This window comes from Hevea brasiliensis, chromosome 5 (assembly GCF_030052815.1).
Source record: "Hevea brasiliensis isolate MT/VB/25A 57/8 chromosome 5, ASM3005281v1, whole genome shotgun sequence".
NCBI lineage: Eukaryota > Viridiplantae > Streptophyta > Magnoliopsida > Malpighiales > Euphorbiaceae > Hevea > Hevea brasiliensis.
Genome location: NC_079497.1, coordinates 109,760,045 through 109,784,171, shown reverse-complemented (window position 1 = coordinate 109,784,171; position 24,127 = coordinate 109,760,045). Strand labels below are relative to the sequence as shown.

Here is a 24,127-nt window from a genome sequence, read left to right as displayed (position 1 = left end):
CCTTATGGAGCAATTGAAATTTGGAGTGAAAAATCTAGAAATTTTAAGCTCAATGGGCATAGATTGAAACATTACGTAACTGGAGACCCAATAAAGGGAGCAAGCTGTTATAAGCTCTCCAATCCCTCACCTCTTTTTAGTGAAATGCATGAAGAGTCCAGCTAAGGACTATAAATTAGCCCTCTTGGGAGGCATCCCAAGTTCTTTTAGTTTGCTTTTGTTGATTTACTTTTATTTACATTGCTTTTATTTTTATCTTAAATCTCCCCAAATTCAATTTTTGACATTGTTGACTCTTGTCCCTTGTAGATGTATTTCAATGGAGGAAGGTTGGTGAACTGCTGGGGAGTGACTCTTAATCTGAAATTTTGTCCTTCAATTCTTTTAAAATTGATTTATTCTTACTGCATAACCTGTGCAGATTTGCTTCTTGGTTTATGCAGAGAAATGCAATTTTCAGCAAAGAAGGGTCTGCAGCACATGACATATGTTTCTTTGTGAGGTTGGGTGTGTAACTTTTAAGTATTTGTGCTTATCATGTTAATATGATGGTAAGTGGGTCATTTTTGTAGTTTTGAGTTTATTTGGGTTGTGAAATTCAAGGTGGACATATTGCATTTTCTTGGCATAACTTGGGGAGTCCATTCTCATTTGTGGATAAATGCAACTTTATGCAGATTTTATTGAGTTTTTAATGTGCTAAATGTTGATTTGCAGAATTTGAGTTGAAATGGCATAATTCACAAATGCCTCTTATGCAGAACTCACTTCTACAAGCTTGTATGATGCAATTTTGATGGATTTTGTGTATATTGATGTGTTTTTGGTGATAATTTCTCATTATTTATGCTTCATAGAATTATATTTCTTCATTCTAGTGTATTTTTCAAACTTGCAAATCATTTTCAATTGTAATCTCAATCTTGTTGAATTGTGCATAGGTAACAGCATAGCTTATGCAGCTTTTAGACCACAAATTTTGCCATTTCTCATCTTTGCTAAAATCTGCATAAGCCATTGCATAACTTATGCAGTTCTGCATAACCACAATTTTTGCCATTTTTCATCCCTGCTGCAATCTGCATAAGGATGTGCATAGCTTATGCAATTCTGCATAGCCACATTTTTGTCAAATTTCATTTCTGCCGAAACTTGCATAAGTGTGTGCATGACTTATGCACTTTTGCATGACTTCAAATCCTGCATTTTCTCTTTCTGCCGAAATCTGCATAAGTGTGTGCATGACTTATGCACTTTTGCATGACCACAAATCTTGCATTTTCTCTTTCTGCCGAAATCTGCATAAGGGAGTGCATAAGTTATGCACTTCCGCATAACCACAAATTCTGAAATTCCAAAATTTGCCGAGACTTGCATAAGGAGAGTGCATGGCTTATGCACTTCCGCATGACCACACTTTCTGGAAATCCAAAACCTGTCGAGACTTGCATAAGGAAGTGCATAAGTTATGCACTTCCGCATAACCACACTTTCTGGAAATAAAAAATCTACCGAAACTTGCATAAGGGAGTGCATAAGTTATGCACTTCCGCATGACCAACTTTTCTGGAATTCCAAAATTTGCCGAGACTTGCATAAGGAGAGTGCACGGCTTATGCACTTCTGCATGACCACATTTCCTACACTTCCATTATTAGCCGAAACTTGCATAAGTTAGAGCATAAGCTATGCACTTTTGCATAACTAATTTTTCACACTCTTTATCTTCCACCGAAACCTGCATAAGAGAGTGCATAACTTATGCACACCCATTCTCCCCTTATGCAGTTTTACACATGTCCTGTTCAAATCAAAAAATTTTTCGGCACCCACTTTCCCACCTCCACTTCCCGTCGTTCCTGTTCACTCCTTTCCCCCACGACCATTTTTCTCGGCATCATCGACAACACCATGGAATCGCCTCCTCATTCCCCTCAAACCTCTCCTCTCCAAGTCTCGTCCTTGGCAATGCAGCCCCCCAACCCCGATTCGCCTCCACAACAAACCCTTCCACCACCTCCCACAGCCACTTATATGGGGAAAATCTGGTCGAAATCCACCCGACCCATGGCTTCTGCACCTCCTCTCACAAAACGCAAAGACCCACCCACCACTCCACTTTCAGAGCCTCCACCCAAAAACCCCAAAACTTCAGCCTCCACACGCCATGGGGTTGGCATTTCTACCTCTATCCCACAAGCCAAATCACCATCTTCTAGCAAAAAGTAAACATCAGCAGCAACACAGGTATCAAAACTACCTTGGCCCCTTCCTGATGCAGCTCACAAGGCAACCTTTAAGAGACTTAAGGACAGGAAGGTGCAACCCACAAGGTACATTTCTGCGGATGCCCTCCAATCAGTTGGTTTATTTGATAATGTGGTTGCTTACCTTGATGGTTTAGGTTGGATGGAATTTGTGCATAAACAAGAACTAGTTTATCCAGCTCTAGTTTTGGAATTTATTTCCTCATTTTCTGCTACTCTGAAATTGTATGAGATAGATTACAAACCAACTATGAAGTTTAGGTGTTTGGGACAAAATAGAGAGCTATCATTAGACCAATTTCACAGCATTTTTGGGTTTGCAATTGATGGACTATTTAGGGTACCATATACAGGGGTAGAGGTAGCAAATAAAGGTGTTTGGAATGCTGCTCAGTTTTGGAAGATTATCACAAACCAACCTCAGAGTTTTTTTGCTGGCAGATCCAAGACCTCTCAAATACTAGACCCTGCACTTAGATTTATCCATAGGCTTATTGCTAGCACTATCTTGGGCAGAGGGACTAGTTCTGGTGCTGATGGAAAATCTGAATTGTTCATGCTATGGTGTGCTTTTCACAAAGTCAAAGTTTCTCCTGGTTACTTCTTTTGTGAGCATGTGTTACATATTGCTACCAAATCCATAGGTGACATAGTCATGGGTGGGCTCATAACTGTTATAGCCAAGCGTTTTGGTTTTAATCCGGAAGAGCATCCTCTACCAGCACTTTCAGACACTCTATATTTTGATGCTACACACCTATCCAAAACTGGATTCAGTTTGCCACCTTCTGACACTGCACAACCAGCAATGGACCACGGGACCTTTGCACAACCAGAGGCACAATCTGTCCCACCAGTCTAATAGCATTCTACTGAACCTACACCACCCACTCAGTCTGCACAGGACATCCCAGCAGATTCTGCACAGCCTACACCTTCTGCAGCTGGACCCTCTTCATCCACAGCACCTTCTCCCTTCAACACTAAAGCCTTATTCACCTATCTTGAAAGGCTTAGTGATGATATATATTTTGTGGATAGAAAGCTTGAATTTGGTCTTGATACCCTCAAGGATCGTCATGATCAACTCTTTGATTTTGTCATGGAAACCAGAGATAAGCAGAAAGAATTAAAAGAGATGATGAAGCAGCTCATGGCTTTTCTGGGAATGCCACCTCCACCTCCATCACCTCCTCCAGAACCACCCCTTCGATAGCAGATAGCTCCAACCAGTCCTTTAGCAGTATCTTTGGATAAGGGCAAAACCATAGAACTAGATTAGTCTTTATTTTGATTTTGTTCAAACTTATAGGAGTTTTTCTTTTTGGATATGTTCAAACAATTTTAGTTTGCCTTGAATTCTGTTTTTCTTGAAGTTCTATTGGATGGCTATTCCATTAGTTTTTCATTGATTCTCATTGTCTTTACTGCCCTTTTGTGCATACTTGTCCATACACTCTATATATTTGCATGCTTCTATTGGTGTTTGTACATTTTTCCTTGCTATATCATCATGCAGCAGCTTTTGAATATACTGCACAGGCTGTGAATCCCCTTATGCAAATGTTCTGCATAGCCTATGCAGTCCTTTATGCCACTCATGCAAAACTGCACAGCTTATGCACCCTCCTTATGCACCTGTTCTGTACAACATTTTATTCTGCATAACTTGTGCAGCTTCTTATGCATCACCATTATCTCTTGAATTCTCATATGCTCTATACCAGGTAACTCTTTCTTATTGCTCTTACATTTCACTATTCCTGGTAATTCCTTTTTGCTTTGAGTTTTGATAATGCATTGCTTGAGACATTGAGGACAATGTCCAATTTTGAGTTTGGGGGTGTGCATTTTGATTTTTGCTACATTTTTCACATTTTGAGTTTAGGAATATCTCATCCCATTCCATTTACATATATATTGTAAATATTTTACATATACATCCATACATACATATACATAACACATTTACACACACATTACACATCACTTAGAAATTATACACATTGCACACAAATAGATTTCTTCCATTTAGTTGATGCATTGCTCATTTTTAGGAATCATGCATCATGCATTAAAATCTTTTGCCAAATCCCTTGAGTATTGAAAAATTGCCTATAAGAGTGATTTTACTTACCTTTAGTTGGGTTTGTGGATTGAAAGTTTCCTAAGAAATGCAAAGTTTTGAAGTGTCTGTCCCTTGCCTATATCTTCTTAACCAAAAAGCCACCCAACTAGTCCCTTAGAGGTTGGAGTGTTTAGAGGGAGTTATTGGATATAAGGTAGTCAAATGATGTCTCACCAATCCTAGAATAAATTTTTTAAACCTTTCAAGGCGAAATACCAGCTTGTACTTGAATAGAGAGATGATTAGGCATTCTTTGATTTAAACCTTCTCATTTTAAACCTTTGGCCCTTTTCCTAATTAAAATTGACCCTTGCAAACCCCTTTGAGCCTTTTTATTCCTAACTTCTCTTGAAACCCTTATTGCTACCTAACCAATGAACCAAACACTCCAACCCTTTTCATGAGAATAATTATTTATAATATTAGGTACATAAAAAAAAAAGAAAAAATACAATAAAAGGGAGAAGAAATGCTTGTCATCTTGTAAAAGTGCTAGTATATGTGCTTTTCATTATTGTCATTCAAATTGAAAGAAATCCACCCAAAGTATTAAAAGAAATGAGTTTGGGGGTGACATTTTTAGGGACAATCATCAAAAGAAAATACAAGTTTCAAAGTTTAAAGTATCAAAATATCCCTTCATTTTTATGTATTTTGTGAAATATGCTAGCACTTGACAATTTTCATTGTGTATTTCTCTCCTCCATATATATATATATATATATATATATATATATATATATATATATATATATATATATATATATATATATAATAATAATAATAATAATAATAATAATAAAATAAGAAGTGTACCCTATGTTGTCAAGATTGAAAATATTCTTATGCTTTGAATCCTTTTTGCCCATTTTTCTTCTTAGCTTCATTTTGAACCCCATGGCCCCATTACATCCCTAAAAAAGACCTTTGATCTCTTGATAGTACTTGCTACATTAGTGGAGATAGGAGTAGGGAATTTGCCTATGGGATTGGAAAATTATCCATTCATTCATTTAATTCCATCATTCTATATAGAGACACTTTGACTATTGATTGTCCTAGTATTCCTTTTGAGTATGAATCTCTCTTTTGATTGGTTGGTTTGGGAATTTTGAATGATAATTGACTTGATGGCTAAGCGGTCAAAGCTTGGATAAGCATTAGATTCTTTGCATTTTGAAGGATGGGTATATGGATTGTTGGTATGACTAAAGGTGTGTTAAGTTACTTTAATGGGTGATTTTCATAGCTCTTTGGATAAGGCACCCCTAAAAATTGCACATTTTAAAGTTTGCTTAAGGACAAGCAAAAGCTTGAGTTTGGGGGTATTTGATGCATACATTTTGCATAGTCATTTAGGTTTAATTTCATAGCCAATTTATTTGATTATTAGTCACTTTTAGCTAATTTCATTAGTTATTTAGTTAGTTTTTCATAATTGTCAATTTTTGATTAATTTGTAATTTTTACTTTGTTTTGTAGGTAAAATGGTGTTTTTGAGGGACTAAAAAGAAATTTTGCCATTGAGAAGTGATTTCTACAGCCAAAGATGTCAAAAACAAGTTTCAAAGTTGAAATATGCATTGGCCAAATTGCGCATAACTTGCCGTATAAGTTATGCAGTTCTGTATAAGGAGAAGAAACTGTCCCCACTACTTGCCGAAATCTGCATAAGTTGCCGCATAACTTATGCAGATTTGTGCCTCCCTTATGCAACCTCACAGAATTGTGCATAACCTATGCAGTCTTACACCTTGCTCATGCAGTTTCGCACAAGAGAGCCAAAAACCAGTCGAAAACTGCATAAGGGACTGCATAACTTATGTAATCCACTTATGCAGTCCCACAAAGACTTCATTAATGAGCTGGCAGAAGATTCCCTCAGAAAATCACATCTCAAACACACCATTTTAGGGCTCTTTGTCAGAAAAAGTTATAAATAGACCCTTATCCCATTTTAGAAAGAAAAAAAAAGGAGAGGAAGAAAAGGAAAAGGAGAGGGCAGCAGCTGAAGAGTCAAAATCGTCTCCCACATCATTTCCAGCCAGATTTGGAGATTTCTTTCTTTTCTTGCATATTTATTACCTTTCTAGTGTTGGGTTTCTTGTTTCTTAGCTTAGATTAAAGTTTTATTTCTATATTAACTCAGAATATCTTGTAAATATTATGGATAGTGAGTAGTTTTATTAGATTCTGGAGTAAGGGATGTAATATTTGAGATATTTTGTGGATTTTGATTGGGTAATCCATATTTTGTGGTCTTAATGAGTTTTATTCATTTCTTGTGTGCTTAATGACATGCTTAGTGTAGGATCCCATTAAGTGATGTTCTTAATCCATGGTTGAGGCACCGAAAGGAGAAAACCTTGTGATAGATAATCAAAAAATTAGACTTAATTAACTTAGATCTAGAAATAAACTAAGGATTAAGAGGATTTACAGATTAATTAAAGAACTTAATGGGTCTTAATTAACTCTAACTCCACGAAAGTAGGATTATATTGATTAAGGCACCCTTTATCCCACTCGAAAGGGTATTCAAAGGATTTAAGAATTAATCTCCTTAAAACCCGTAAGTTCCACAAGATTGGATAACCAATTTAAAATTCAAAAATATCTTGAAAATGAACTCCGGAATCGCCTTTTTATAATTGTTAATTTTTAATTGAATTTAATTACTTGCCATTTTAAATTTTGCCATAGTTCTATTGCTTATTTTAATTTGGTGCAGATTTAGTTAAATCATTACATTATTGAATAGATCATTAATTTTACACATATAGATTTCATACTCCAATACCCATCAATTTATTGCTTTAATTTCAAAAATAGTTCAATTTAGTCAATTTTTTATATTAAAAATTCAATCATTAACACAACTCCTCGTGGGAACAATATCTTTTCTATATTATTTGTACGACCCGTGCACTTGCGGTTGGGCCACATCAATTATCTTCCACAATAATAATAATAATAATAATAATAATAATAATAATAATAATAATAATAATAATAGGTCATTGATGACTATTAATTTAAAGAAAATTGATCATTAATTTCTCATCTCATAATCAACTATCATATAATTTAATCAACCTTAATTTATTTCATATTTTTAATAAATATTTTTATTACATTATTATATTTCTTATTATTTTTATTATTAAATATTTATTAAAAAATTTGAGAGACAAAAAATATGGTCTATATAAAAAATTATAAAAAATAAAATATAAAAATTTAACTTATTTATAATTAATATGTATTATTTTCTATGCCAATAATTTAATATTTTTTTATTTCACTTTTTTAAAATTAATTAATACTTATTATTATTATCATTATGACCAACTTATGATTATTTAATTGAAACAGTCAAGTAAATAGGAAACATTTTATTGTTATAAAAATTGAATTTAAATGTTTTTATTACTATTTTTCAATTAAATAATAAACTAATTTTTATTTAAATGATTTTCATTTATTTATTTATATATAGTATGTCTTATGAGACATTTAATGTACATCAAGCACACTCCTTTTACCAAGTATTTTCATTTTAACTAAATGCTCTAAGATCTTTTTTTTATTTGTACTATTTTTTTATTATTTCTTTCAAAAATTATTATTTATTATTCTCAAAATTTATTTTATTTAAATATATTTAATTATTCATTTTTTATAAATTTCTTAATTAATATTTCCTAAACTTTTAAATATTTTATTTCATTATAATTATATATCGAATATAATTATAACTAATATTTTGATTATTCATACTTTATTATCATTAATTTTCAATAGAAATATTTTTAAATTACATTTTATATATTCATCATTAAATATTTTGATTAAATATCATTAAATATTTTATTTTCATTAATTATCATTAAATATTTTGATATTTTATTATCATTAAATATTTTATTATCAATAATAATAATAATAGATCATCATTAAATATTTTATTATCATTAATTAATATTTTGATTATTCTTTTATTACATTTTAAATGAAATAATCATGAAAATTACTATATATATATATAAAGAATTAAATAGATATTTTAATTTATTACGCCATAAATTAATTAAAATTTTATTATTATAACATATATAAATTTATTTAAATTAAATTAAATAAAAGAGAAATTTTAATTTAAAATTAATTTAATAGTAATAATTTATCTTATTTAAAATGTAATTAAAAATAAAATTATAAATTATCCATGCATAATATAGACATTATACTAGTATCTTATATTTTCAAATGTTACTACAATTTTTTAGGAAAAGAAAATCTAAATTCATGAGTCTAATATATATATATATATATATATGAAAATAAAATTTTCTTCTTATATTATATGGAAAAGCAAAAATATAATCATAATTATAAAATGCAAGTATAAATTTGTACGTTCAGTCAAATTAAATTACATAGACAACAGAAATATTTTTCCTAATATAATAATTTACATTTTATACGAAAATTGATTCAATTTCTTTTGAAGTTTGAAAAGTCTATTTCACCGCAGAGCCATGAATTTTCTTTAGGGAACCAACGTAACATTTAATTTGTATCTTAATTCATAATTTTTTTATTTATAAAAATACATGTGATATATTAAATGTCAAAAAAAATAATATAAATATATATTAACATTAATTTATTTGTAATTATATAAAAAAGACAAAAAAAGAAAAAACTTAAAATATATATTAACATCTATTATAGTAAATTTTTTCCATGAAAAATAATATTTCAAACATGAATTGAATTTTAATATTTGATGAATCATCTAATATATATCATGACATCAAATAAATTATAGACACTCAAGTAAAATTATTTTTACTAATTTGCTTCTAATAGCAAAGCGATTCATTGACTATAGTTCAAATAAAATTAATAAAATTATTTTAAAATTTATGTGTCACAACCCAAATTATGGGTTGGACTGGTACTAGGATTTGGGTCAACATAAGTCTCCCAAAACTCGTAGTAAGTTTAATTGATTTTAGCTCAACCATAAAGCTCATATCTAGAGCTCATTTTCAAGAAATCAACTGAATATAGTCCGACCATAAACTAAACTATCTAACGAGGGGTTTTAACTCACTCGACTTGTGATCACAAAATATATAAATTTGGGAAGCTCTACTCACCCTCACAAACCTCAACATAATAATTATATCAAATGGGAGCTCAGCTCCCTCATCCAAGGTATATATTTATCCCATTCAATCACACATGCATAAATGTAGGTTACAATTTCAAAACAAATAATCTTTTACAGTCCCACGCTAAATATAATATTCCTAGTACATGCGAAGTCTAGATTTTTAATCAATACTATGAAATACTGATATTTGCTGCTAATAAACCTATAAGGAAGGAAGCAGGTTAATCACAAAAAAAGAGAACTGTAACATCCTCCCGGTAGCAATTCCGCACAGTCTACTGTTCCGGTGACCAGTGTCGGTCCGGACAGCTAGACCTTTTGGAAAAATATTTAAACTAAAGTCAGGAATCATAATTAACTCAAATATTAATAAGAAAAATTTAGTAAAAATTTTAGAAATAAAATACAACTAAGTCAAACGAGCCGGTGCCCAAGCGATGGGTAACCAGAGGTAAGTTGCGGTTCTCGCAACGAGGAGCCCTAGACCCGGGGGAAAAATTATAAAATAATTTTTGGGACTCCAAAGAAGGGTCATTGAGGTTCCTATGGCATTAGAATGCCAAGAAAATATTTAGAAAAATTTTTCAATCGGTACAGACAATTTTGACCCGTTAAGCCAAACGGAGGGCATTTTGGTCATTTAGCCTTCAGAGGTGATTTTTGGCCGACTTGTCCAGTTAAGTAAATAATTAATATGACATAAAATATGAAGAAACATTGCCAAAAATTAAATTGAAAATAAGTAGAGAAGAAAATAATAGAAAATGAGAAAAATGCCCATTTATGACATATGATGATGTCATTTTAAAAGCTTCCACCAATCCCATTTAAACAACTATTTAATTAACTAATAAAAAGAGATAAACAAGGCCAAAGGAATTAAAATACAGCTGCTTTCTTCTTCAGCCAAAATGTGAGTTTTCTCCTCCATAACCCTCCATGAGAGTTTCCTTTAATTACTTCCATTTCCCATGAAATTTCACTACTAAACCCTAACCCCTTTCATTAAACCTTGACCATATCACTTGGGGAAGCTTTTGGCAGCCAAGAAGAAGAAGGAAAGTGAAGTTTTAAATTGAAGAAATCTGCCCTACAAGAGGTTAAAGTGAGGTTAGTGCTATCCTTTCACTCTCACTCCTTTAATCCTTGTTAAAGCATCATTTTAAGTTAAGAAATTGTAAGAGTTTGAAGTAAGTTATATGTGTTAGGGCATCTTTAATTTTTGGCAGCCCTAAGGAAGGATGAGGTTGATTGTTTTAATGAATTTAGAATGGATAGAAATGATGTTTAAGGTATGAATATGCATAGATGTTGAATTAGTGTGCTAATTGAGGTTTATGGATAATTTAAATTGGACATTAGGGTTTTGAGAAGTGAAACTTGGATTTAGCTTATGGAATTGTGAAAGAACATTATAAGGGTCAATTAGTGACCATTTTAGGTATGTTGACCATGAATTGGACTGAAAAATAGTATAGCCAAGTGAATGTGTAGGCTGCCTTGTTAGTGCAGCAGAGGGATTGAAAATTCAGTCCACTTGCACTGCCATAACTTTGGCTGTGTAGGTCCAATTGGTGTTTGGCCAATTGAAAATGAAACTAGGCTTATAATGACACATTTTTGCTGAAGAAACCATGCCCAAAAGACCAAAGCAAGTGGACCAAAACTTGGCCCCAATCCGGACACCCTGCAACAGCCCCTGCAGAAATGACCAAATGAACAGTAACTGTTCATTTGGCCATAACTCACCGTAGATTTGGTCAATTGACCTGAAATCTTTACAGCAACAAGTTAAGACATAGACAAACAACTTTCATGAAGAAACCTACCCCAAATTATGACCAGAACCTAACCCAAATGGCAGTCACAGTTACTATTCAAACCTGCAACTCTGCAGATTTTCATTTGAGCAGTAATGTTTGGATGGCTATAACTCTCTCTAGAAAACTCAGATTTAGGCGATTCTTGAACCGATGAAAACCTAAGGCATAGTAGAACATTTCATATGAAGAAAGTTAGACCAAATTATGAACTTAACTTGATCAAATTACTGACCAAAGTTGGACAAAAAATCTGCGGACCAAAATCTCGGCATGAGCGATTGCGTGAACAGTAAACTTATTTTGGCCATAACTTGAGCTACAAAACTCCAAATGGAGTGATTCAAAAAAGGAAATTCAACTAGACAAAATAAGGAACAACTTTCATGTTTACCATTTCCTCAAATTCCCACTGTAAAAATAACAAATGGAACAGTAAAGATGAACCATGAAAACCGAAAATTTTGCTCAATTAGCATTAAGCTTAAAAATGGCATTGGCAACCAATACCAACAAGTTTGAAATACAAAATGTGGTATGTTTGAGGTGTTAAGACCAATACACCTATTTTCTATCCAAAAGTCAACATTTTTGTTGACCAATGAGGTGAATAGTGACACCAAAACTAAAAATTGGCAATTTTGCCAAAATGACCTAAGTTTTGAGAAAGTGACCAAAACCAACAAGTTTTGAATACAAAATGTGGTATGTTGGGAGTATTAAAACCAATGTACCTATTGTTTATGCAAAAGTCAACATTTTAGTTGACTAATGAAATGAATAGTGACACCAAAACTTGAAATTCAAAATTTGAAATTTGAAATGCATCTAGGGGACTTTAAATTGCAATTAGCAATTAATACTAGCAAATGTAAAACTCAAAATGTGGGATCTTGGTGTAATAAGAATTAATATATTCATTAAGTATAAAATGGTCAACATTTTGGTTGACCAGTAAGGTGAATAGTAATCAAAATGATTAGTAAATTAAGATGAAGACCTAGAACCAATTCTAAGCTTAAATGCTTAGAATTGTATGACAAATATGGACTATGCATCCTAGTCAAAATTGTTAAAAAGAAATTAGGCCATAAATTTGAAATCCATGAAATATTCATGGATTACTTGAAACATGAAAAATAAGTCACCTAATTGATGTGAATAGATAGTTATGGCATATATGCCCATCACAAATGGAATTCATAAAATATTAGTAACTCAACTTCAAATATAAAATTTGTAATTACATAAGTAGATTCTTGAATGTATAAATGAGAAAGGAAAAATGTTTTGAATACAATGGTACATGTGAACCATTGTTTAGAATTGTGATCAATATGAATAACATAATGAATGGATAAATAAACCATATTAATGTATGAATGAGACATTAGTTCTCATTATTGTAAAGAGGAGAAGTATTTTGAGTACAATGGTATAAAAGAATAATTGATGTGAATTGTGATCATATAAATGATCAAATGAATGTATGAATTATGATTGAAATTTATCATGAAAAAAATGAAGTCATAAAGCACAATATATTAACATTTTAAAATATCAAATGCCCTAGTATACCTAACAAGATTTTTTTGGATAGTTTTTCATGGCATTAGGGTATTGTTTTAGCGATCTGCGAAGGCTTTATGCTGTATTCATGGCTTTATGCCCGTATTCATGGCTTTTATGCGGTATTCATGGCTTTTATGCCCGATTATGTGATATTATGGCTTTTTAGCCATCGCATTTATCGTGGTAGGCGTTCTGCGTCCCATGGTATGACGGCCGAGGCACGCGGTGTCGGTGCCAACGATCCGTTATCGATCCGATCGTCTAGTATAGGTTACTTGGGCGATCAATTAAAGTATTATTCAATTCATGAGCTAAGTTAAGTTAAGTATAATGAAAATCCAGTACAATTAAATTAAGTATTGAATGAATAAGCAAAAGAGATTAGCAAAAGAAACATAACAAAAATATAAATTGCGAGCAAATGCAGGACTTGAAATACAATACGGATAGAATAAATTATATACCTGCTAGTATTACTGAAAAGTTATAAACTAAGCACTTCCAAAGAGGAACAAACTAGTATATAAGATCGTGGATACTAGAAATACCATACCAAATTAAATTGATTCTTGAGTATCTGAATTATCATTTATTTCTTTCTTTACTTGTATATATTATTTCTGGTTATATTATTGCACCACTAAGCAGAAATGCTTAGCGATGGAATTGCTTCCTCGCGCAGTCTTGAAGGTAAAACCGATGAGTATCGATCGAGATTTTTGGAGTCCATATCTGCAGAAGTGTCAGAAGAGTTCAAGATTGTCACCTCCTCAGCAATGCATGTAGATAGGGCTCATTTTATACATGTTATGTATATTGTTCATTCCTAGCACATTGTAAATTATTTGTATATCTTGTACAAAATAAACTCATGTAATTAACCTATGAATTATAGAAGCTATTCAAAGTAAGTATTTTAGTATGTGAATTGAATTTGAGTTATAATGAGATTATACTTGTGAATATTAAAATATTGAAAATCTAATGAGATTTCTGAGAAATCTGAATACTGTATTAAGATACATTATGTTTGAAAATTTTTGAGACTATTAAGTTTGAGAAATTGAGTATATATTGAAATTGTCTTTGGCAGGTTCAGAAGAACTGTTAGTCCAAATTACAGCCGACACTTTGTCGGATTATCGTTAAAATTTTTTTGAAATTTCCAACTTGGTTAGATTTTGATAAAAGTAAAAATAGCCTAAATCTTCAATAAAGTTTTTGAATAAATAAATCAAGGACTGTAATGAAATCAGATAAAATAGAGTGCTCCGGCACACTGAGTGGCATAATTTGCTCGGCTACACTGTAGTCGGGTAAGGGGGTGTCACAAGAACCTACTGTAACCTAGAAAAAAATAGGATGAACATGAGTGAGCATTCGATTCATAGAGTAAGATATTGATTTTAAATATAATTTCTATAACTATTTAAGCTAATGCATTTCTAAGAATAAAATGCAGTATATACCAACACATTCAAACAAGTTCAAGCTATATTCGCATAAAAAATAATTTGGAGCACTCACATACCTATATGTCACATCAATATATATATCTATATGGGAACTGATCCCCTATACAGCTCTCTTAATCTAATGCCTGAAAGCAATATCAACTCGAGCCAGACTTTCTCATAATAATCTACATGCGAGGGTCAGTGAGATCAACTCAAAACTATACTCACCCCGACTTATTACAAAATGGATCGGGCATCAAGCGAGACTAGCTCAAGCCGATTTGCTCGTTCTACTCATATCTAGTACCACACCACACGCATTCTGACACACGCACACAGCTCTAAATTATCTTAAGGTGACACCCACATCGATTTCATCAAGTAAGAATGCAACACAAGGCGTGCCTATTAATAGCTATATACATATATTTATAACTGATGCATGGGCATGCCTTGAATATATAATAAGATTGAAATCATAAATAAAATCAATATCTACTCACAGTATACTGATAATCATTGTGGCGGCTGAGTGGAGGAGGATGGTTGACTCTGATCACCTAAGCAATTACATTATAAATTTATCAGCACTAACTCAAAAGAAGACTTTAAAGAGTCAAAAAACATCCTAATTTGTGCCGAAAATCTGGCAGAGTTTCTCCTGTACTTAGGACCTATCTAACCTGTAAAGTAGCTCAAATAATACTTCTAAAGTCACAAGTTAACTCAACAACATCACCTGACCCCTCCTGAGCCCTTAAATCCAGACAAATCTCACACAGTCCGACAATTCAATTATAAAGCTAAAAACTGACATTTTACAAAAATCATTCAAACTAGCTCTAAAAATTCTAAAATTTTTCCCCGCAGTCCTTAACAATGCTATAAGACTATTGCAAAAGGAATCATAATTTTCTAACCACCCACGAATATTTTATGAATTTTTATTTTAAACCCGGCACTAGGTAAATAAAGAAATTTAGAGTTCGGGTTTACCTATGTCGATTCTGAAGCTTGGAACGAGTCCAGGACGTTTGAAAATGGTGGCGAGGACTATAATTTTGATCTGTATCTGGAGCGGCTCCGGCAGCTCATCTGTTCAACTCGAAAATGCAAATATGGTCGCAGGTGAAATTTCTATGAAACGAAGGTACTTACGCGAAGCTCACAATACTAGGAGTTAGAATATAATTTTTAAGAAATTAAATAAACTCACTAAAGGCTCAGAAAAACATTGCGAAGTTCATGGGACCTACTGGATTTTCGATATCGAAAAATTTTGAAATTTCTATCACCGGGAAGCTCTCGCCGAGTAAAGCACGCTGGTACTCTCGGAATCTCCACGGGGTTCTCGATTTGGGAGAAATCTAGCCCAAAAATCGAAATGGGTTAAAACTTCCCGGACTTAAATCGGACAAACCGCTTGACAAAAATTCTTGTTCTTGGTGTATTTGGAAAGCTCTCAAAGTGTAGAAGATGATTGGAACTGGACCTGGTTCGATTGGTGGCCGGATTGGCCGAAATCAGCCTTGGAAGTCGAGGAGTCGCGCTACACATAGGAGAGACTTCAACTCAATTTTCCAACGTCTTGGGGAGGCGACCGGTGGTGGGGATGGTTGTTGGTGGTGCGCGCAGTGAGCTAGGGAGGAGGGGGAGGTGGTGGTCGGTGGTGGGGAGGAGAGAGGAGAGAGAAAATGAAGAGGGAAGGGGAGGTGCTAAGTGAGACGCCGGAGGGAGGAAGAGAAAGGAAAAATAAGCCAGTTCAATTTGACTAGTTCGATTCGATCCAATTTGATTTGACCGGTTCGGTTCAGGGCTCCCAAAATTAAATTTTTACTCTACTCTAAGACCCAAAACGAGACCCAAAAATTTTGAAAAAATTACAAAAGATTCAAAAAAATTTATGGAGTCCAAATATATTTTTAAAATTGCCATGTGGTCTTTAAATGAATTTTTAAAAATAGATGAAATTTATTGTCTTAAGAAAATCAAACCTGATTTTAAAAATCTAGAAAATTCTAATTTAATTTCCCTAATATTTAATAAAATAAAATATTATAATTTATATATAAAATAATTATTTAAAAATTTGGAGCATTACATTATATAATAAAATTAAATTTTTTGAAAAAATATTAAAGATAAAAATGGATAGATAAATTAAGTTAGAGATTAAAGAGAGAAATTAATATTTTAAATAAAATATTATAAATTCAAATAGGTAAATAGTCCAATAAAATATAAAAATTTTTAAATTTAAGAGAGCCGATTTAATTTTAAATATATGATACCATACTAAAATTAAGCGGCTAATTTAATTTTAAATGTAAGATATCATTTTAAAATTTAATTTTTCCTAAAGTTAGGGGGCTATGCCCCACTATTGAAATTTGAACAGTTTATTATTTCAAAAAAATCTATTATTATTTCTGTAACAAGGAATATAAATTTTTCTTGTTTCTGTATAATTCTCATTTATATGAATACAAATTTATTTTCTTTTCTTTTTTCTCCATAATCAATTCTTTCATTTATGATCAATATTGTTGCGATATTTTTGTTTAAATATATTATGCTCCTTCACCCTATATATATCTAAGTAAAGTAAAGAAATTTTTGTATTAAAAAAAATTTACTTACATTTTATTCATCATAAATTTAAAACACAATATATGATAGGATTCATATGAAAAATAGGTAAAATTTATATATTTATTTTTTAAGTATAAATTATTCCTAACTTGTTTCCTTAGATGATTTATATCGATTAATTTATAGGGATTTTTTCTAGGAAGAAATATTTTTTCTATTTATTATTTATTTATTTAATTTAATTAATCCGAAATTAAGTTATTTGTGTATAAACACAAGCGTTAATTATTGCTCGATCATGGAAGGATCTATATTAGTTACAAAAATGAAAGTTTAGAAAAATAATAGATTCAAAATTATAAAAAGATCAATGACAGACTTTTCTCATAAAGTTTGTTAGCATAATTATAGCAATTAGCATAATTATAGCAATTAGCATAATTACAGTAATTAATTAATATGATTATAGGAGATTTATAGCATAATTATAGCAATTATTATTTCTTGTCTAAATTAGCTCATATTTCTAAATTAGTTAATAGGCAAATCATAATTTATATATTAGGTTCAGAACATTTATTTGGTAAATTAGCTAGCTAATAGCAAAAACTGTCGCAAAGTTCATACATGAAAATTACACCTCTGAGATTCAATTAATTAACCTAATTTTTCAATATTGGACGATTTGAAGCCCCCAAGTGCTTGGACGGATTCACAACACTGAACCCTCCATCCACCACAAGGTTAAGCCCACTCACATAATAAGCTTCATCACTAGCCAGGTACAGAGCAGCTTGTGCTACACCATCTGCTCTCAGAATTTGGCCTTTCAGATTACCCATCTCACTCAAATAGACCTCCACTTTGCGCCTGTTAGCTTCACTATTTATCCCAGTCATGCCACTCACCAGACCATAAGGTGAGACACAATTCACTCTTATACCATACTGTCCAAGCTCAGGTGTCAAGTTCCTGGCCAGACCCCAAATTCCATATTTGGAAGCTGCATAAGAATGGGTTGAAAGCCCAGCAATTGAAGTACAAACACTAGCAGTGAAGAGTATGCAGCCTTTACGTTGAGGCATCATTACCCTAGCTGCATGTTTGGCTCCCAAGAAAGCACCGATCAAGTTAACCCCAAGAATGTGCTCTAGGTCTGATCTTTTGGAGTCCAAGATGGTTCCCAGGGGCCGTTCCATAAGGCCTGCATTATTGTACATTATATCTAGCTTTCCATATTTGGAGATAGTGGTGTCTACAAGCTTGATTATGTCATCTTCATTTGATACATCACAGTGGATGTAGCTAACGTTTTTGCCAAGCTTATCGGCAATGGCTTGGCCTAGTTCATCTTGGATATCGGCAATCATAACCTCGGCTCCATGTTCCTGGAAAAGTTGGACTGTACTTGCTCCTATTCCGCTAGCACCTCCTGTCACGATTGCCACTTTGCCTTCTAACCTGAAATTGGCGTCCAAATCATTAATATATTAAGTCATACGCTTGGACTAAGGAAAGAATAGATTTTTTTTTTCTCTCTTTTTTCATAAGAATGAATACTTTCCAATAGAACATTGGCTAATTAATAAAGGGTATTCTATATACTAAAATTTAAAAATATTGTCTGCTCTATGCAGAAAAGAAAAGGAGGTTACTGATCTGGCAGAACCAGATCCGAATCCCTATTCCCCCAATCCCCTAAAAAGAAAAAGAAAATGGAGGGGAAATTGAAAGAAGGGAGTAACATTTCCCTTCATTCCCTTTCTATAAGTTGAAATTATTCATGATAAATAAATATGAACATAAATCGATCACATATGGCCCAATATGAAATAATCGAATAATATTAGGATTTGACTATATACCTTTTATGGGATGCTGTAAAACAAGCATCACTCATTTTGTCAAGAATTTGGAATGAGCAGCGAAGGAAAGAAGGAATGACTTGGATTTTCTCATTTGTTGTCTAGGTATTTATAAGACAAATTGCACTATTTCCAGATAATTAAATAACAATAATTTCATTGACTTGAGCATAATAAAATAAAGGCTAATTAAGGGTTGTCTCATATATAAAGATTGAATCTTTAGTCAGATTATGTACATGTTAGTTAAGGCCAAGCAGTATGGGAAAAGTAAACTTGAAAAATTCAGCAAATGCATTGGCGGGTATTTATATATTTTGGAATTTATTTACAAAGTCCATTACTCACTTGAAGAAGTTATGGTTAATAACAAAGCAACTCAAAATTGTCATATGCGGTGTCAAATTTTGAGGGTATGCTTATTTTACAAGGGAGAAAGATAAGAAATTAAAGCATTAAACTACATAAGTTCAACTCTTGTTGCTTTCTGTGTGGAAACTGGACACACACACACATTTGACCTTGTCTAAGTTATTGTATAAATGACAGCCATGAACTTCCATCGATATTTCCTTTTATAACTAGGACAATCCATTAATCTTCATTGGGAGATTTTGGAATCTTGCAATAAAATAAAGCCTTTTGCATGATTCTTAGCTGGCTCCCTGCATGCATTGTTGGAAAAGTAAACACACCGCAATTGAAATTGGATTTATTTTTTTCACTCATTAGCACATGCTAGATTGTAAGTTTGGGCGTACGAAGTGATATGTTGAGTTTTTAATTAATTAATTAATTAATTTATTATTATTATTATTGATAAAATTGAGGCTTATTAAAAAGAATTGGAATTTATTTTTCACAATTATATGTTAATTCTTGATTAACTAACGAGATGATTGGGAGAACTAATTGATTTGGTAGATTAAGAGCTAGGCTCATCAATACAAAGAATCATAACTCTTGACATTTTTATTAAAAAAAAATAAAGGCAAATAGGCTATCTCAACATTGCACCTATCACATTTACAAGCATTTAGAAACTCATTGCACTTTTGTCAAAGTTTAGAATACCACCACAAACGAAATCATAAGATACAGAGGGATTTGTTTTAGTTTATAAATTGGGTAGCTTATAAGTTATAAAATAAGTTTATATATTTGTTTATAATAATTTTTGTGTTTATAAATTGAGTTTATATAAAAAAAAAAAGAAATAAACTTTTTATTCTATTGGTTATAAATTAGTTTGATGAAGTATTTTATCTTATTATTCTCTTTCAATTTTTAAAATTTCATCATATATATATTTCATTTAATTTTAATAATAAATTTACTTATAACTATTTTTTATTAAACCTATTAACTATGTAATTAATTAAAATTATTAGTTTATAAGCTTTTAGCTCTTATCAGTGACGAATCCACATTAATAAAAGAGGGTTTAATTGGCCTCTTTTTTATTAAAATATTCTACAAAAATATATGTGTGTTTTTAAATTGATCATTCATAAATTTAATTATTAAACTCTTTTTTTGATAAATATTAAAATAAATAACTAGTTTATATGACTTGCTTGAATATGATAGTCGTTCACCTCTTTTTACATAAAAATGTTAATTCGATTGACTAAATTTTATCATATTAAATTTTTAAATGTGGAGCTCTTAATACTTAAAAATTAATCCATAAGTTTTATTTTTAGTATGCATTTTTAAATATTTTTTATATATTGACCTCAGAATTTTTTTTAATCCACTGCCAATACTTATATGTTAATTTTTATAAATTAAATCAAACACCATGCTTAGTTTAGAAATCGAATTCTTGAACTTAACTTGAATTTGTTCCTAAGTTGCTTATGCGGAATCAATCTGCTAACAAATTGACATTTCTAATGGGCTCATTCAATGGTAGATGTGAAAGAATATTTTCCAGAGTCAATATATAAAAATAAATAATAAAATATTATTAAAAAATTAAAATATAATATTAATATCTTATAATTAAATTCAAAGAAATTTAATACCTTAAAAATTATTTAAAAAATATTATTAGTAATACTATCGAATACATATATATCTATATATAAATAACTAAAAACATGTTCACCACTTTATCATAATAAAGTTCATTATCGAAAAAGTTATGATAAAATTTTAAGAGTAAATAAACTTTTAAATAATATATATATATATATATATATATATATATATATATATATATATATATATATCATTTCAATAAAAAAAAATGACCCCAATCTTTTGCTTTGGATCGCCACTAGCCTATATGCCATTGAATATCAATCATACCCTTTTCTTTAATACCTACCAAATTTTCTCATCTAGATTTTTGTTATATCTAAGCAGTAATTTTCAAACTTAAACATACAATAATTATTTCTTAAAATTTCTCTTCCCCAACACACTAGATTGAGAAAATTTTTTTGGAAATAAAGTATTACATACATGACTATTTTATTTGAACATGAAACTTTTAAAAGTCAAGACTTTTTAACCCATCATATTGGCAAATTGAAAAAAATTTTAATACATACTTTTCAGTACCGTACCTTGTTCTATCTTTAAAAACCTCTATACACACTCTCCATCCACTAATTGGACTTTCCATCACGCTACTTACCGCCATTCCCTTCACATCATCTTCCAACGTTTCCTTGAAAACATTTGCCAAACTTTCTCCCCCCTCAACACGTCCCATCCTATTCACCGATTGACTTGGAATATGAAGCCTTAGTCCACACGTATACCAACAAGGTACCAAGGGATTTCAAAATACTTCCCTTGCAGTTATCACCTACCATGTGGGAAAACAATCTCACTTAGAAATTGCTTACTCTTTCTCCTACACCACTTTCCCAACTCATCCCTCTTTTCATTCATTGTTAGTTGTATAAAAAACTAAAATAAACTGTATCTCTGACCGCAAGAATTGGTTAGGTTGGCTTTGTGTGTGTGGGAATGCTTCAACCAATAAGAATTCTGAGATTATATATAGGTTTGGCTATTTCAATAAAAAAATATTAGTCCTTTGGGGTGAGTGCATTTAATTATTCATTAATTTGTGATCTGTAACAATTTTATTCACTAACAAAAGGCATAATATTAAATCATGAACGTAGGAGATATTGGAAACAAAAAACAAAAAGATAGAAGTTTGGGAATCTCATTCTCAACCTTTAAATCCTCTTAAGTATATAGCAAGTGGGTTCCATGTTTAACTTCATATAGTACTTGGAGTTATCTAAATGGCTTTCTTTGTTAACAGATTCTCTAATTTTTAATTTATCATATATCCAATTAATTAAGAAAGCTTAGATATAGTACATGGTAATACAATTCCTTAAACAATTTTATTATTCAATACAAGAAAAACATACACAAGCACAAAAGTACTGCAATAAAGGAGGAATAATAATTAACTCATTCATTTTCTGATATATATATATATATATCTTAATGATATGGAGTCTTCAAAATTATAGTAGGGTTCACTGTGCTGAACCCTCCATCCACCACAAGATTTAACCCACTAACATAGTATGCATCATCACTAGCCAAGTATAGTGCAGCTTTGGCAATACCATCTACCCTGAGAGTTTGCCCCTGGAGATTACCTGCCTTGCTTAATATCTCTTCTACCATTGGTACTTGAGAAGCGTCTGTAATTGGAGTCATGCCTGTAACAACACCATAAGGTGAGATACAATTTACTCTTATACTGTATTCGCCAAGCTCTGATGCCAAGTTCCTGGCCAGACCCCAAATTCCACACTTGGCAGCTGCATAAGAATGGGTAGAAAGTCCAGCAATTGCTGTGCAGGCACTAGCAGTGAAAAGTATGCAGCCTTTTCGCTGCGGAATCATGACTCTAGCCGCATGTTTGGCTCCAAGAAAAGCACCCCCCAAGTTAACTTTAAGCATCCAGTCTAGGTCTGATTTTTTGGTGTCCAAAATACTTCCCAAAGAACGGTCCATGACCCCTGCATTATTGTACATAATATCCAGCTTTCCATGTTTTTCTATGGTGGTGTCGATGAGGTTGATCACATCATCTTCATCTGATACATCACAGTGGATGTAGGTGACATTTTCTCCAAGCTTGTCGGCTATTGCTTGTCCTTGTTTGTCTTTGATATCTGCCAGGACGACCTGGGCTCCATGTTCATGGAAAAGCTGCACCGTGGCTGCTCCCATTCCACTAGCACCACCGGTGATAATTGCCACCTTGCCTTCTAACCTGAAAGTAGAATACCATCCATCAAGTCTCATTCAAAATTTGATAATCTAATCAATAAATAATAGAGTCATTCCCAAAACTGTGAAATTTCGAACTCAAACTGCCTTATTTATATGACGAGAAAAAAGGAAATGGAGTAATCCAAACAAATGAAAAATTAAACTCACTTATGATAAAGCATAGCAATTATAATTGGGAAATTAACATGTACTATGCTGGCAATTATGCAATGATTAATTGGTAATTAATTACCTTTTATGAGACACAGTCTCAGAAGCCTCACCCATCTTTTCGTTGTGAACCTGGACTCTATCAGGAAAAGGAAGAAAACTGAAGGCTTGACAAGTGTTCCCGTCAATGACATTGGAATTTATAGGATTCAGATTGCAGCAATTGCAAAGAATTATTCTTACTAATTTCTTGGCCAATGGTTAGAACTGAAAAAGAAAGAAATGGTATTTTCCTGACCTGAGCAAATAAATAATTGTAAAATACGTTGTCGTTTAATGCCGGCCATTGTAGACTTTTACCACATTGCGTATCGAGTAGTGTATTAGTTAATAGTTAAAGCCCTATGTTCAAACAATTCAGAAAAAAAAAAAAATTGAACACATTTTTCATCATTTAGCACGAAAGTCCAAATTTATCGTCAGAAAGTTGGACAAACCACATTACTTAATGTTAGTGCAAGCAAGTTTAACTTCCATGATAGTTGCTAGCATATCATTAAAAAGAAAAAATTAATAATAATTAATTTTTATTGTCACACATTGATTTGATTTGGATAAAAATTTTGTGTTAAATATAAAAGCTCAATTTTGTGTTAAATATAAAATCTCTTGAGCTGGCTTTTGACGTGGAATTAGGCTAAAAGTCCATTTTCTCAACTTAATATCAAAGTCTACCCCGCTTTAATGTTAGACCACCCATAGATTTATTTAGATACAAATTTTACACTCTAAATGTTAATGTCTGGG

At 31.9% G+C, this 24,127-nt stretch overlaps 2 protein-coding genes across 2 annotated transcripts; both read right to left on the bottom strand.

The window, feature by feature from the left end:
* Window positions 1–17,568: 17,568 nt before the first annotated feature.
* LOC110648502 (tropinone reductase-like 1) lies at window positions 17,569–18,971 on the bottom strand. Its single transcript, XM_058147877.1, has 2 exons — window positions 18,887–18,971; window positions 17,569–18,482 (listed from the first exon to the last, which is right to left on the bottom strand). Exons 1-2 carry the CDS (start codon window positions 18,919–18,921, stop codon window positions 17,684–17,686), a joined length of 834 nt encoding a protein of 277 aa, XP_058003860.1. The 5' UTR covers window positions 18,922–18,971; the 3' UTR covers window positions 17,569–17,683.
* A 3,395-nt stretch (window positions 18,972–22,366) lies between these two features.
* On the bottom strand, window positions 22,367–23,554 carry LOC110648500 (tropinone reductase-like 1). The gene is made up of 2 exons (XM_021802750.2): window positions 23,403–23,554; window positions 22,367–23,150 (listed from the first exon to the last, which is right to left on the bottom strand). Exons 1-2 carry the CDS (start codon window positions 23,435–23,437, stop codon window positions 22,367–22,369), a joined length of 819 nt encoding a protein of 272 aa, XP_021658442.1. The 5' UTR covers window positions 23,438–23,554.
* Between the last annotated feature and the right edge of the window lie 573 nt (window positions 23,555–24,127).